General features: G+C 40.1%; 2 protein-coding genes across 5 annotated transcripts in view; both read right to left on the reverse strand.

Annotated features, from left to right (window-relative positions):
- The window catches only part of bub3 (BUB3 mitotic checkpoint protein), a 234,451-nt gene that overhangs the window by 115,131 nt on the left and 105,472 nt on the right, over positions 1-13,848 (reverse strand). The gene's annotated exons all lie outside the window — the stretch shown is intronic.
- Positions 3,850-13,848, reverse strand: part of oat (ornithine aminotransferase) — a 115,534-nt gene continuing 105,535 nt past the window's right edge. For all 4 annotated transcript variants that reach the window (XM_042082914.1, XM_042082912.1, XM_042082913.1 and 1 more), the window contains one exon: positions 3,850-5,332. In XM_042082914.1, coding sequence (XP_041938848.1) covers positions 5,172-5,332 — 161 coding nt within the window. In that variant the 3' untranslated portion in view covers positions 3,850-5,171. The remainder of the gene's footprint in view (positions 5,333-13,848) is intronic.

Genomic DNA, 13,848 nt, shown 5'->3' on the forward strand with positions numbered 1-13,848 from the left:
AATGCATCAAAACATATGGCAATGGTAAACCCTGGATCACCAAAGAGGTTGCTGCACTTTGCAGTTAAAAAGTTCTGCATTCAAGAAGAGACAAGGAGGAGTATAAGACTGCCAAGTATGAACTTCGTTCTGCTATCAGAAAAGCTAAAGCTGATTATGCATTGAAACTGGAGCATCAACTGGTCACCAACAACCCCAGGTCAGTCTGGAAAAGTCTGAAGGAGATGACCAATTTCAATAAAGGGCCTACTTCACCACCAGATGAGGACCCTGAGCTTCCTGATAGACTCAATGCATTTTATGCCCAGTTTGAGGACAATCAGTCACCAGCAGTCTTCCCCTCTCCTCCCTTTGTCATCCAGGAGGCAGAGGTGTGCAAACTTTAAAAAAAACAGAAGGCCAGGAAAGCAGCAGGACCAGATCAGCTTTCCCCAGCTGTTTTCAGACACTGCAGATCAACTGGCACCTGTCTTCACTGACATTTTCAAGACTTCTCTGCAGCAGTGTGTAGTTCCACAGTGTTTTAAAGCCTCTACCATCATTCCGGTCCCGAGGACAACAAAAACAGCTGGGCTCAACGACTTCAGGCCCGTTGCCCTCACTTCAGTGGCTATGAAGGTGTTTGAACGTGTGATACTCTCCCATCTGCAAATCACAGTATCACCGCTGATGGATCCCTACCAGTTTGCTTACCAGTCTAACAGATCTGTGGAAGATGCAATCAACCTAGGAGTTCACTCTATACTGCAACACCTGGAGTCAAGCAACACCTATGCACGCATGATGTTCATTGACTTAAGCTCTGCCTTTAACACCATTGATCCACTCATCCTCTTCTCTAGGTTACAAGCCATGAACATCAACTCAGCTCTGTCACTGGATACTGGACTTCCTGAGGAATATAATTCAATCAGTCAAGGTTAACAATACAACATCATGCCCTAATGACATGAGATCTCACCATCACTCTGTCAAAGTATTGAAGTATGCAGATGACACCACCATCATCGGCCTCATTAGTGACAATGACGAGTCCCAGTACCACAAGGAGGTGAAATGGGCTACGGACTGGTGTACTGAAAATAAGCTCCATCTTAATGCCTCAAAAACCAAAGAAATGGTTGTGGACATGAGAAGGTGGCCTAACACCAAAGCCCCGTCTATTATTAACAGCCTATAACTTTGACTGACTCCTTAAAATTTTTTGGCTCACATATCAGCCATAATTTGAAATGGGACATTAACACCACCCACCTTATCAAAAAGGTGAATCAGAGACTCTATTTCCTAAGACAAGTGAAAAAGTTTCATGTCAACAAAACCCTTTTGCTGCTCTTCTACAAAGCCATCATTGAAAGCATCATCACATCTTCAATCACGTCTGGTATGGGAGCTCTGACAGTCACACCAAGAGGAAATTAGAGAGAGTTGTCACCAAAGCCTCCAACATCATTCGCTGTGGCCTTCCATCAGTCCACTCTCTGTATGCTGAACGCAGCTTGAACCGAGCATCCAAGATCATCAGGGACGCCTCACATCCGAGCCATGATCTCTTCCAACTTCTGCATATCTGTTTATATGGTTCATTGTAAATATCCATATTTATTCAGTTTTTCTGTAATATATTCTGTTGATACACTGCATTTATTTATATTGTTTTTACTACTACTATAATGGTACTGCCACCACATTGCACATATCTGTACATGTTGTTCATACATTGATAATATTAGTCATATCTATTTTGCTCTTATAAGGTAACTGTTAATACACTGCACATACTTATATTTAATTTATACTACTCTAAACCACCTTCTGAAAACATACGTCTTTACTGCACTATATTTTTTTGTCCTGTCTATGCACCACCTACTTTGTAGATCACATTGCACTTTTTCTACTTTTTTGCACTTCTGGTTAGACACAAACTGCATTTCGTTGTCTCTGTAGTTGTACTCTGCACAATGACAATAAAGTTGAATCTAATCTCATCTAAACATACAGTGGGTACTACTTTGAATTGTCCGGTTTCACGCGTGACCTCATGCGTGAATCACGCATCTTTTATTTATATTTCCCCAGTGAGGCTGCAATGACCCAAACAACCACCACTTGTGAGCAGGTTTAGGAACATCGGCTTTTGCCGCTTTGAGTCTATATATTTACCCGTTTTTTTCAGTTGTTCCCACAATATTACCCCCTGATGAGCTTTCATTTCGATGGCTGATAGGCCTACAGTAAGTCTCCTGTGACAGTCCCAACATTTAGCACTATAATCAAAAAATTAAAAAATGTGAATTAAATCCTGAAGCAAACTAAAAATCTTCTGCTTTTAATATAGCCTACGATAAGCTGCTCCAAACGACACACAGTCTCACGATAAAACTTGTCATTGTTTATGAAGGTGTCTTGTTATTTTATGAAGATTTTATGAATCTGGCTGTTTTGTTTATGTTTGTTTTGCTTTCATTAATGGTTTAGTTCATGAGGTCACGACAGGGACGTTGGAAGTATTTTCTGAGAAGGGGTGCGGATGATGTGAGCGGGTGTCCGGGGAAAAAAAAACACTGCTAAAAATACCATTTTAACGCAGTTTTCGGAGGGACAAAAATACCAACAGAGAAAGCAGTGCCCGTCTTCTGTCTGAACATTGCCTACCTGCAATAGGCTATCACTTCACTGCTTGACACTACCCCACATGGAGAAATGTCGCATGTTAACAATGGAGAGAACGTTTCAGAAATTATTTATTGTGCGAATGGGTAAGCAAAACCATAGGTTTTGGTGAACGGCGATGCAGATCACCCTAATTCATTTGTTTGTGCAACAGCCCATTCTGCGTTCACTCCAGCAAGAGTGAAATAAATGTTTTAAAGCAACACCAACGAGTTTTTTGTACCTTAAAATAATGTTTCCAAAATCGTTTCAGTGGTTCATCAACTTGTAACAGGGTGAATGGCAATTCTGCATTCACTTCGCGGCCCTCTATCGGCTATAACCGCACTATCTAAGTTTGCCAGATCGGGAATCTGTAGTTCGATGGAATGAGACATAAGAAACTACAAATTTGACTGGCATCTGATGTCGCAATACATCACACTTTTATAAGTCATGCAAAATATTCTACCTTGTCTGTGGACATCGTTATTTGAAAAGCCGGTGCTGGATAAACAAATAGCGTGCGTGCGATACAGGGAAAGTTCTTTGGTGTTGCTTTAAAAGCGGTGTTATCACCATAGGTTATTTGCTACGATATTTACCTCTGTTACAAGTCGTGACTTATGCCCATTCAGCTTGGAGAAAACATCATACTGTCCATAGAAACCAATAGAAATGTAAAGTGAGTAAACTTATTGTCCATTAGAAATGGACTGATATTACTCAGGAATGCTTTCACAGCTGACGTCTGACTACCCATAACCTGCACTGGATTTTAACAATGAAAATGTGCTTTTATTAGTGCAAAAGACACTTTTTAGTGAAGTGACAATACTTTTGACCGTGTCAGTTTGACAGTATTACACTTCCACATTTCCACACATTTTGGTCATATTTTGTGTTGAATTTGGGGAAACCAATTGTTGTTTCATTTGTGTTGCGCTATTGAAATTGTCCTGTTTTTTTGTTTCCTCAACAAAACTCCAAAAGTGTCTATTTTGCTTAAAAACCAAAAATTCTAAAGGGGTGACAAGACTTTTGTCAGGGACTATAGTAAGTCATGGATTTTTTATTTGTTGTTGTTCTGGGCCCATGGACTATGTGGGGTTATCCACTTTCTATGCTCTGGGTTTTTCTTTACCTCATTTACATGTCCAATCCTATTTCATTGTTTGAATTGCAGGTGCCAACTTCTGATTCAAATGAGCATTTATTCCAGCCATTAGCCTTGGGTTTCACTTTGTTTTTCCAACTGACATTGAGAATGTGTCTGGACAAAGTCAATACAATCATTTCTGATACATCAGTGACAAAAGATTATGTTGCTTTTTCCATTGTTGTCATTCAGACGAAGATCAAGCCATATGCTAAGACAAGTTTATAACTTCTAGAGCAGTTCCAAAGGGTTCTTTTTCTTGCCATTGCACACACTAATCTAACCAATTTAACTAACAAACAAAATTTATTTGAATTTAGCTAAATTCAATTCCATTTATTTATAAGTGTCAAGGCTATAAAGTTCCCATGGGAAAACAAATGCAACTGGCATGGTATTTCAAACAATCCAGAAACTCCTTTAAATGTGTACATATTGAAACCAAAAATATTTTCACCAATTATAAATAAAAACAAATCATGTAATTTGATACCACTGAAACCTATGCCAACGTAACACATGCACATACATCCCTGTGTACAATTGCACAGAGGAAATAAATATTCTGCAATTAAATAAAAGTCATGAATACTTTTAGAACAGCTTACACACTTATCTTCTCTTCTCTTATATTCCCTCTCAAACACAGTGTATGACCCACAAAGGAAAACATGAGAACACTTAATAGATGTAATACAAATAATTACATTATAAAGGACCTGTTTTTTTTTCTGTAAATGCAAATAGTAGTCTCATTACTCAGTGAAACTTCATGAAGATGAGAGGTAAGTGTTGATTCAAGAACAAGGGTCAAGGAATTGCAAAGACATCCTTAAAAGTGGGTATATGTCCCCTATAGCCTTTTAATACAAATATCCATATGTGGCCTCTTTTTCCCACTTTTAAAAGTGGAAACAGTGGTTTCACTGTTAAAAAAGGAGTTTACACTTTTCATAATAAAATTTGTAAAACATCTAAAACATTTGATTAAAAACCAATTTGCTTTGATGTCATTCCCTTTTCTCTTTGCTTTTCTTGAGCCAATGTACCATTGTCGACAACTTTATTCTCTGGTATTTAAATACATTAATGAATATTGTTTGAAAGCACATCCCTTTTTACCTGACCATTTCAAGGTGTACTAAATGTTAATTTGACCTGTTCTGCTAATCACAAGCTCGTCTCCATGTAACAATGCTGAAAATTGTTGCAACTATGCAGGTAACAGCTAATTTCAATATTTCATAGAGCAAACGCTTAAAGTACCATCCTGGGAGAACTTGCATCTTCTCAATCTAAGTTCAGCTCTTTTACAAAAGAAGCCTTTAAGTGTTGGGCTGAACATGCAGACCCTGGTTCAGAAGGACAGGATTGCCCTCTGGATGATCTCAACACACTCCCTGATCTCATCCTCTTTGATGGTGAGGGGTGGGGCCAGTCTGATGATGTCACCATGAGTGGGCTTCGCCAGCAGGCCATTGTCACGGAGACGAAGGCAAACTCTCCATGCATCATAGTCTAAAAGAAACAATATATGAACAATGACATTTTCAGTAATTCATTAAAGCAACCACAAAGTAGTTCCAATAACTGGAGTGGCTTTGCTGAAATCTCACAAGAATTGTGCACTTTGTGATAAAAGTGTAAAATTTGGTACACAATGTATAGCCAGAGAGTCCAAAAAATTAGAAATTGATCCAGTGGGCAGTCGTGGCCTACTGGTTAGGGCTCGGGCTTGTAACCGGAGGGTTGCCGGTTCGATTTCCGACCAGTAGGAACGGCTGAAATGCTCTTGAGTAAGGCACCTAACCCCCTTACTGCTGCTCCCCGAGCGCCGCTATAGGAAGGCAGCTCACTGCTCTGGGTTAGTGTGTGCTTCACCTCACTGTGTGTTCACTGTGTGCTCTGTGTGTTCACTAATTCACGGATGGAATAAATGCAGAAACCAAATTCCTTGTATACGCAAGTATATTTGGCCGAGAAACCGGATTTACGTTTTTACGATTTACATCCATCATGAATTTTCAAAATGCTGGCCAAGGCACCGATCATTGAAAACATGTCAATTGAATTTTCTTATGTGTTGACTATAATATGATATTGGTAATCTAGTTGGTTAAAAGATAATTCCAGTCCCTTTTCTGGTTTGTTTTGGATGAACTAGAGTGGTGGACGATGGGTACTGTCTCGACTATCTAACTAGTTTTGAATCGCCTTTGACTGTTTCAGAGTGGCTGGCTATGGGCATGCACAAACATGTCCTTAAAACAACCCTTAACATTTGTTTTTAAAACTATGCAACTCACTGAGGTTGTAACAAAGGTAGCCTAGGCCTACATGTCGCTGTTAAGTTAAAGTGCAATTCCAGCGAAAATTGCCTTCAGATGTGTCGGTTACCAGTTGATCCAATATTAGTTGTGCAGATGTATAGTCTATCTTATTAACACCAATTGAATTTAAATAGAAATTGTAAAGATTTACTTTTTTGTAATTATTTCATATTTAGTGTAGTCATTCCATATCAGAACCCCTGAAGTACACCAAATGCAAGCATGAAACTTCAGAGTGTTACCTTTAATTTGAGGCCAAGATTATGCTTCTAAGGGGTTCATACAGTAAGCATCTGATTGTCAGTATGCATTTTAGATAACCCAAAGTCCTCTGGGGAGTTTCTATAGGGCATTTTACAAAACGCATGAGCATACCTTGGCAAATAATGGTCTAAAGTACTCATATTGTCATTCTATATTGATCTACTTTTGCACAAGACCTGATGCTAGGGCTCAGTTGTGTTTCTAAGTCATATCAAGTCAAGACCAAGAGGGCTGAAATGTGGTCAGTTCAGATATACTTGTTATCCGGTAGAAAAAGAAAACAATATTCTAGCCTCTGTAACTCTGTGTCAGTACATCACACAGTTATTCTAATTGTTTTCCAAAAACTACAATGTCTCAGCTTTCCAAAGAGATCAGGCATTTGATTATTGGTCAAAGTATGTAGGAGCAATGCCCTCCTAAGTAGATGATGTGCAAAAAAAACTCAAAATGGGGCGCAAGTATACTTTATAATTGCTCAGACTTGCAGAAGATAAGATTTGACACATGGCATTGACAATTCAATAACGGGCCTACCCTTTTCACCACCGCTGAGCTAGCATCCACTTACCTGGCCTTTTTAGGGGGCTTTCCTCTCAGGGCAAATGAGGGGATGCTTAATTGTTTTTTTACCCGACATCTTTGAAAGACAGATGCAATGATTAATGCATCCATGGCCAGGATATAATTATACAATATGACATGATTTAAAAAGTGACTTATGACAATATGTAATACAGTTTATTTAGTGCTAATAAAATTATTAAGCCTATTTGGAGAGAGCAGTGTTTCCCATACGAGTAATCTGTGGCGGGGTGCCACGAATTTAAAACCGGCTGCCACACATTAATGTTATGTTATACTATTTAGTATAAGTATAGTATAAGTAAATATACTCTTTTGATCCCGTGAGGGAAATTTGGTCTCTCTATTTATCCCAATCCGTGAATTAGTGAAACACACTCAGCACACAGTGAGGTGAAGCACACACTAATCCCGGTACAAGTCCCCTCCGGTTACAAGTCCGATGCGCTAACCAGTAGGCCACGGCTGCCCCAAAAGTAGGCCACGGCTGCCCCATTAAATTAAGGATAAGATAAAATCCTTTCATTGACCTGCGCTTTTTAACTGCGCAGCCTTTTCATTGCCCCGCCCCGCTCTCTCTCATAACGAACCCACTGCAGCGCTGCCCCTTTTTTGCATGTGCATTTAACAAAACATTAACGACTGTTGAAGGATTGCTGTTGTCACATAGAAGCAGGCGGGCTAAATTGCTATTAAATCCGCTTAGCATCGTGATCATGCTGCGCTAATATGTTAAAAACTGCTGCATTCAAGTTAACTCTACTAAGGTCTTATCACAACATAGTGCATTGAGGAGACTAAACTAAGTTAAGTTATGCAATCAAGCCGTATCTCAAAGATAACGTTAGAATACTGGATGTCGAGTTTAGCATGCTTAGTTACAGCTGCTTGTCAATTTCGATTAGGTAACTCATGCAGGGCTCATTTTGTTGACTGACACTGAACTCTTGACTTTCCCAAGACTCAAAAGTGCTTGTCCCAAGGAGAACATCAGCAGTCTTTTAACTGTGTTAAAATTGCAAGGGTTCCCTCACAAACGTTTTAAAATGACAGACACTCAATTAGACCTATAAACTACCATCACCCCCCCCCCACCCCTTGTCTAAGTCAGCTACCACCACAAATTGAATCCAATTCTGTGGGAAACACTGAGAGAGAGATGTTTATAATGTGACAATATGTCAGTCATCATGTGATAACAAAAATATGACTAGGCTGCTTGTTCTGACCAAGTGTTGTCAGTGAACAGGCTGTAAAACTGTTGGCTAAGTTAGACACTCATGAACAACTGATGCTAATTATCTGGAAAACATTCTCTAGCAGCAGTCACGTTGTTGTTTGTGTCAACCAAGTTGTGGATTTGTTGTAACATTAAAAGATGACTTACTCTGTGCTCAAACTGATGCTCTAAGCTCAGTGGTTTCCTCTGAAGATTCACGTGATCAATTCCAGGATACGCTTTTTTCATTGGCTGTTGCGTTAAATCTTACCCAGATACAATAGTGCTATTTTCTGATTAGCTATTGTGTAGCCCCTTTCGTTACTTTTGATCGGCTAATAAGTGGCAGGCTCGACTAAGAACTCCAGGGGAGATGTGCTTGATTCTTGCTGGTTCCATAGTGAGAGCGGCGCGGCCAGAGACATTTTGGGCGCTACGGCATATTAAATATTATAAATAGTTTTTCTGCGTGTGAAATACAATGTGTGGCGGGAGTGCGTGACAAAAGACCGAAATGAGTGACTGTCATGCTCAATGCGTGACACTTGAGAGGCCTGTAGCATTTTTTTTAACTAGTAATATTGTTCAAAACAGCACCAAACCTCGTCAGTAGCTTGCTTAGGGTCTCTACACATAAAAGGAAACACCAACAACCTAGTTAGCAAATGCAGTGTTTATTACAGAAGACTGTTATTATGTAAGACTGTTATGATTGTGCCAGTTCTCCCCTATTATCACATAATAAACAAATGGAATGTTGGAGCATTACGTTCCCCAACACAAACGCGAAAGGTCCTCTTTTGATGATAAGTTTTGTTTAGAAAACCTTGAAACAATGTCATAAGATGGTTCATCACATTACACATCACAACATTACACACACATGTGCAGGCCAATTGGTCCATGGGCCAGATGAGATGTCGGTACCACTCAAGGTGGCAAAGGTTGCTTATACTTGAAAAGATACATGTCTGCAGTTAACATTTTTGTATGATAACCCTTCTGGAGTCACATAGACATATTTGCATATTTGATTTTATTATGTTTGGTATCATTTTACAGAGGAGCTTTCATTCAAGTCCTTTTGTGAAGTCAATGGTGGAGGGTAACTTTAACAACTGATAACACTAATTTACAGTGGGTCCCAGTTAAGAATTGACACTTCATTCACCATCAAGGTGATTCACACAGCTGGGTGAAATGTAAGTACAACTGCAGCCGCTTGGGGGCAGCATAGTCCGCTGTGGCGTTCTGCGGTCGAACCGGACCAGCAAGGGCTGTGATTGGCCGAGTTTTCAGTTTGTTTATCTGTGTTTTTAGCAGCCCCTGCAACATGCTAGTCCACTGTAGCCTATAAGCTTTGTACATAATGTTAAACATAGTTTTGGATTCAGTGGCAAGATTTCTTGATTGTACAGTGCCTGCCTGTCTCTCAGTAATGTTTTAAAATGAGAGCTTCGTCAGCTGGCAGTAGGCTACTTTGTTGGCAGTCATGAGAAGTTCGCTTGCTAACAGAACATAAATATGCTGCCCAGAAACCTCGTGAATAGTCCTGTTTTTTTTTTTACTACACTAACGAGGTTTAAATAAAGCCTTTGCCTACAGCATCTCCTTACAGTAATGTTAACAAAATGACAGCATTCATATGACAAAGGAAAACGAATTCAGTCACTCAAGACTGTGCCACAGCAACCAGTGTAGGCTATAGTCCTACCCAATAGGCCTACTCAAAGCAGATAGCGTTGTCTGACGGTATTTCCAGAACAAGTCTGCAACTTTCAGGCAGTTCTGAGTTTGAATCTAGGCAGGAGCAGAGCCATATAAAGGCCTAGGCCTATTGATATCATTTTTTGCAAGGTATTGCTCCTGGCAAGACTTGTTTATAAGACGTTTGGTGATTAAGATAGCTGTTTTTGTGACACGTTAGACGTTCTTTTAAAATGAGCGCATACGGGGAGTAAAACAACTTGTTGCCGTTTTGGGACATAAAATACGTTAAGTGTTTTCACGTCAAGGTGGTATGTGTTGTTATGCCTACAGCTTCAGAAAGCTGCAGGGGAGCACGGGGCACAAAGTAACGCGGGGTTAAATGTAACATGGACTTTTTGGTCAGTTAACCACATTACTATGAGACGGTGTTCCACAAATTCAGTCCGTATGGACGTGTTTTCACGTAGATCTAGCAAAACGTCTTTTGAAGGCATCAAAGTAAATAGGTGGTAGGCTACTTGTCTTTCGATTACTGAGTTGTGGGTGCAGCGCACTGACTAATAATCGTCTTGTAGGTTAAAAATGAACACCGTTTTGAAACATGTAGTCAACACATAGGAGCCATCTTATCTTAAAAGAAACATGACCCAGCGGGGTTAATTGTAACACGCTGTTACAACTGTAGGCTGCAATGATTGCAATACAAAAATATGCACGTGTTAGTTTTGTGATGTTTTGCACTTTTGCCTCATGTATTTTCAGGTTTGAGGGCTTTTTTGCCAAGATTGACCTTGGTTAGACTCTGCATATGTTATTTCTCCGTATGGAAAATAAAGTCAATTTTCGACACACGTCTGTTATTAGTTCAATAACAAGTGTTGCTTGTTAAAACATGTGACTAGTGAAACTCAAATGATTTTAGAAATATTTAGCCAAAGCCAAAAAGTGTTAGAGAGAAGGAGAGACGCCGGTGCAGCTCAGATGTCTTCTTAATTTTCTTTATCCTTTAGTAAAAGGTGCAGAACATTATTAAACTTTGACTAACGTTTCGATGTTCGTTAGTCAAAAACATCGACACATCGAAATGTTAGTCAAAGTTTAATAATGTTCTGCACCTTTTACTGAAGAATAAAGAAAATTAAGAAGACATCTGAGCTGCACCGGCGTCTCTCCTCTCTAAAATATCTGTCCTGGCCTGGTTGCAACGGATTGTGGCCAAACGACAGAAGTGTGGAGAACCCTCCTTTGTCTACCAAAAAGTGTTACTTTGTGCCCCGCGCTCCCCCACTGCTTGTGAAAGAAGGGGATGGGGGATGGGGGCTTAACGTGAAAAAGCTTAACGTCCCAAAACGGCAACGTTTTAGGCTACTCCCCGCAGGCCTTCATAATGGTAGGCTACAGGAAGTGGGGGGAGGGTATGGGATGACCAGAGCCGTCATCTATCGTCTTTCCAGGCACACACAGCTCGTTACCATATAGCCTATCGACTGCCTTAACAGATAGGCTCTGCTTTGGGTTTGGCCTCACAGCGAACTCAACCCTCTTGTTGCTTGCAGTTTGTTAAATAAAGCGATGCAGATTACATTATTTATTTCTGATTAATTGCGTCTTTTGCAACATTTCTTGAATTTCCCCTGGGGATCAATAAAGTATCTATCTATCTATCTATCTATCTATCTATCTATCTATCTATCTACATTTGCTTGTTAGGCTGGGCTACTGTCAATGTCCTGTACAGGTCAATGTTCAACAATTGCTGGTGTAGGCCTACAGGCTATTAATCAATTAGGGACTGTTCGTTATTTATTTAAGGGGCTACCGGAGGAGTTTTGGGAGCGTAGTCAAAAAAGACGTGACCCTCCCTCGCCAGCAAGACATTTTTCTATGACCCTCCAAAGTGATTGAGAAAAAACGCATGACCCTCCCCAGTCCCAACAATTTATTGATGCCTTAGGCTACTGGGTCAATTTGGGAGCTTGCATGCTACGACTCCTTCATTGAAATGCCTTGAAAAGGCTGTCGTTTGCACAATTTCACAAATAATCACCGGGACCGAAACAAACCTGTCAACTTTTCCCGGGTTTATCGCATATTTTAACTTTTTCCTCGCTGTCTTAGGAGCTGCAGGGCCGTCGCAAGGTGGTGCGAGGCCCTGAGCGAACTTGACAGATGCAAGGCCCTTTATGAAATCATGCGATAGCTTACTTTACACATAGCCAAGTGTATTTTAATAGTAGCCTAGTCTAATAAGCTACACCAGCTTGTCTTTAAGAGGGGAAATTCAATTGTATAGCCTATAACATTAGCTGAGTCACATATTTGGCCATATGGTGTTTATCATAGGCTACATCATGAAACCAAATAGTGTAACAAAGGCGAACACTTTAACAGGGGAAATTAATTGGGCATGAATCATTGTGCTGAACGGTATGTCAATGAGCAGAAACACACATGACATTCAAACTATTGATAATATGTACTGGTCTGTATCTATAGGCTAACATTGGACAAATAAATGACACTGACTCGCCATATCCTGACTCAGGAAAAAAAACATTGTCTTGCTTTGCCGCAAACTCAGCAATGAAATAATAGGCCAGTTTGCAGGTAGCCTAACGTCTTTTTCATAGAAGGGAGAGCCAGTCTCTCGTGACATGGAGGTGCACAAATAGTTTTTAATAGCCTGTTCAACTTCGAAAAGCTTCGTTCACCCGATGCCAGTCACTGATCGCAATTTCAAAGTTCGGGAAGCTCATCTTTTTAAGTTTTAAGTGCAGTGGCCCCTATCTGCCCCCTTTGGAATTATATCTCGAGCCTATTATAAGGTCCAGTGCGTCATGTCCTGGGATTCGGATGTGCTCAAAAAAGAAAAGAAAAAACACTTTTTTATAGATGGTTACGAGGAGCAATATGAGAGAGAAATTTGATGATCGTTGTTTTGGGACGTTAAGCCTTTTCCATAGGCGTCAGTGAAGATGATTGAAGAATGACCATTTTTTTATGCAAAAATATTTCTTAAAGGAACCGTATGTAAGATTGTGGCCAAAGCTGGTACTACAATCACTTTCAAATGACTGTAGAGCGCTGTATCCCCTTCCCCTCCGACTGGCAGAGCTGGCAACCCGGATGCCGAAACACTACTGACTTTGTGATAAGTAGATAGGTGGACGGTGGCGCATCAGGCCAAAACACAACATGACAACATAAACATCAGTTGAGGGCTGCAACTTCACTTTTTAAATGACAATATCCTGGCCGGACTACTGTTGTCAGTGATATAAGTATTTGAAATGAACATGATTTCTTAATGTCTATGACATATCAGGGCCATTTTATGATTCATTGAAATACATTTCTTACATACGGTTGCTTTAACTTCAAAAACTCAGTGTCTAAAACTCAGTGTCATTCAGACTCAACCCTCTTGTTGCTTTGATATCATTGTCGTTTGAACGTCGGCAAGCAGGCATATATATGGTTGCAATTTAAGTGATTTTTTTACAGTAGGCCTAGACCTACAACATGCTGTTAGGCTGGGCTACTGTCAATGTACTTGTAGGCGACAGGTAAATGTTCAACAATTGCTGGTGTACAGGCTATAATCAATTAGCTAAATCATTTCTCCAGCTGTTTAAACATTTTTTTGTGCATTCAAACGCAAAAGGTGCTTTGATATCTTTTTCGTTTGAACGTCGGCAAGCAGGCATGCTGAGGTTGCAATGAATAAGGATAATTGGTTTTATCTGCGGATTTATTTTTTGCATTATTTTGAATATGACTCGCTCCAGTCTCAACAGCACGTAGGCTACTTTTCCCACACGCATCTAAGTTCTAACACACATATCCCATCTCGCTTTCTCTCTCTCCATCCCTGCGCACGGTGCTTTTTTAAAGGAGCTGCACCATTTTACAACAATTGCATCTAC

Source organism: Alosa sapidissima, chromosome 24, assembly GCF_018492685.1.
Source record: "Alosa sapidissima isolate fAloSap1 chromosome 24, fAloSap1.pri, whole genome shotgun sequence".
NCBI classification, from domain to species: domain Eukaryota; kingdom Metazoa; phylum Chordata; class Actinopteri; order Clupeiformes; family Clupeidae; genus Alosa; species Alosa sapidissima.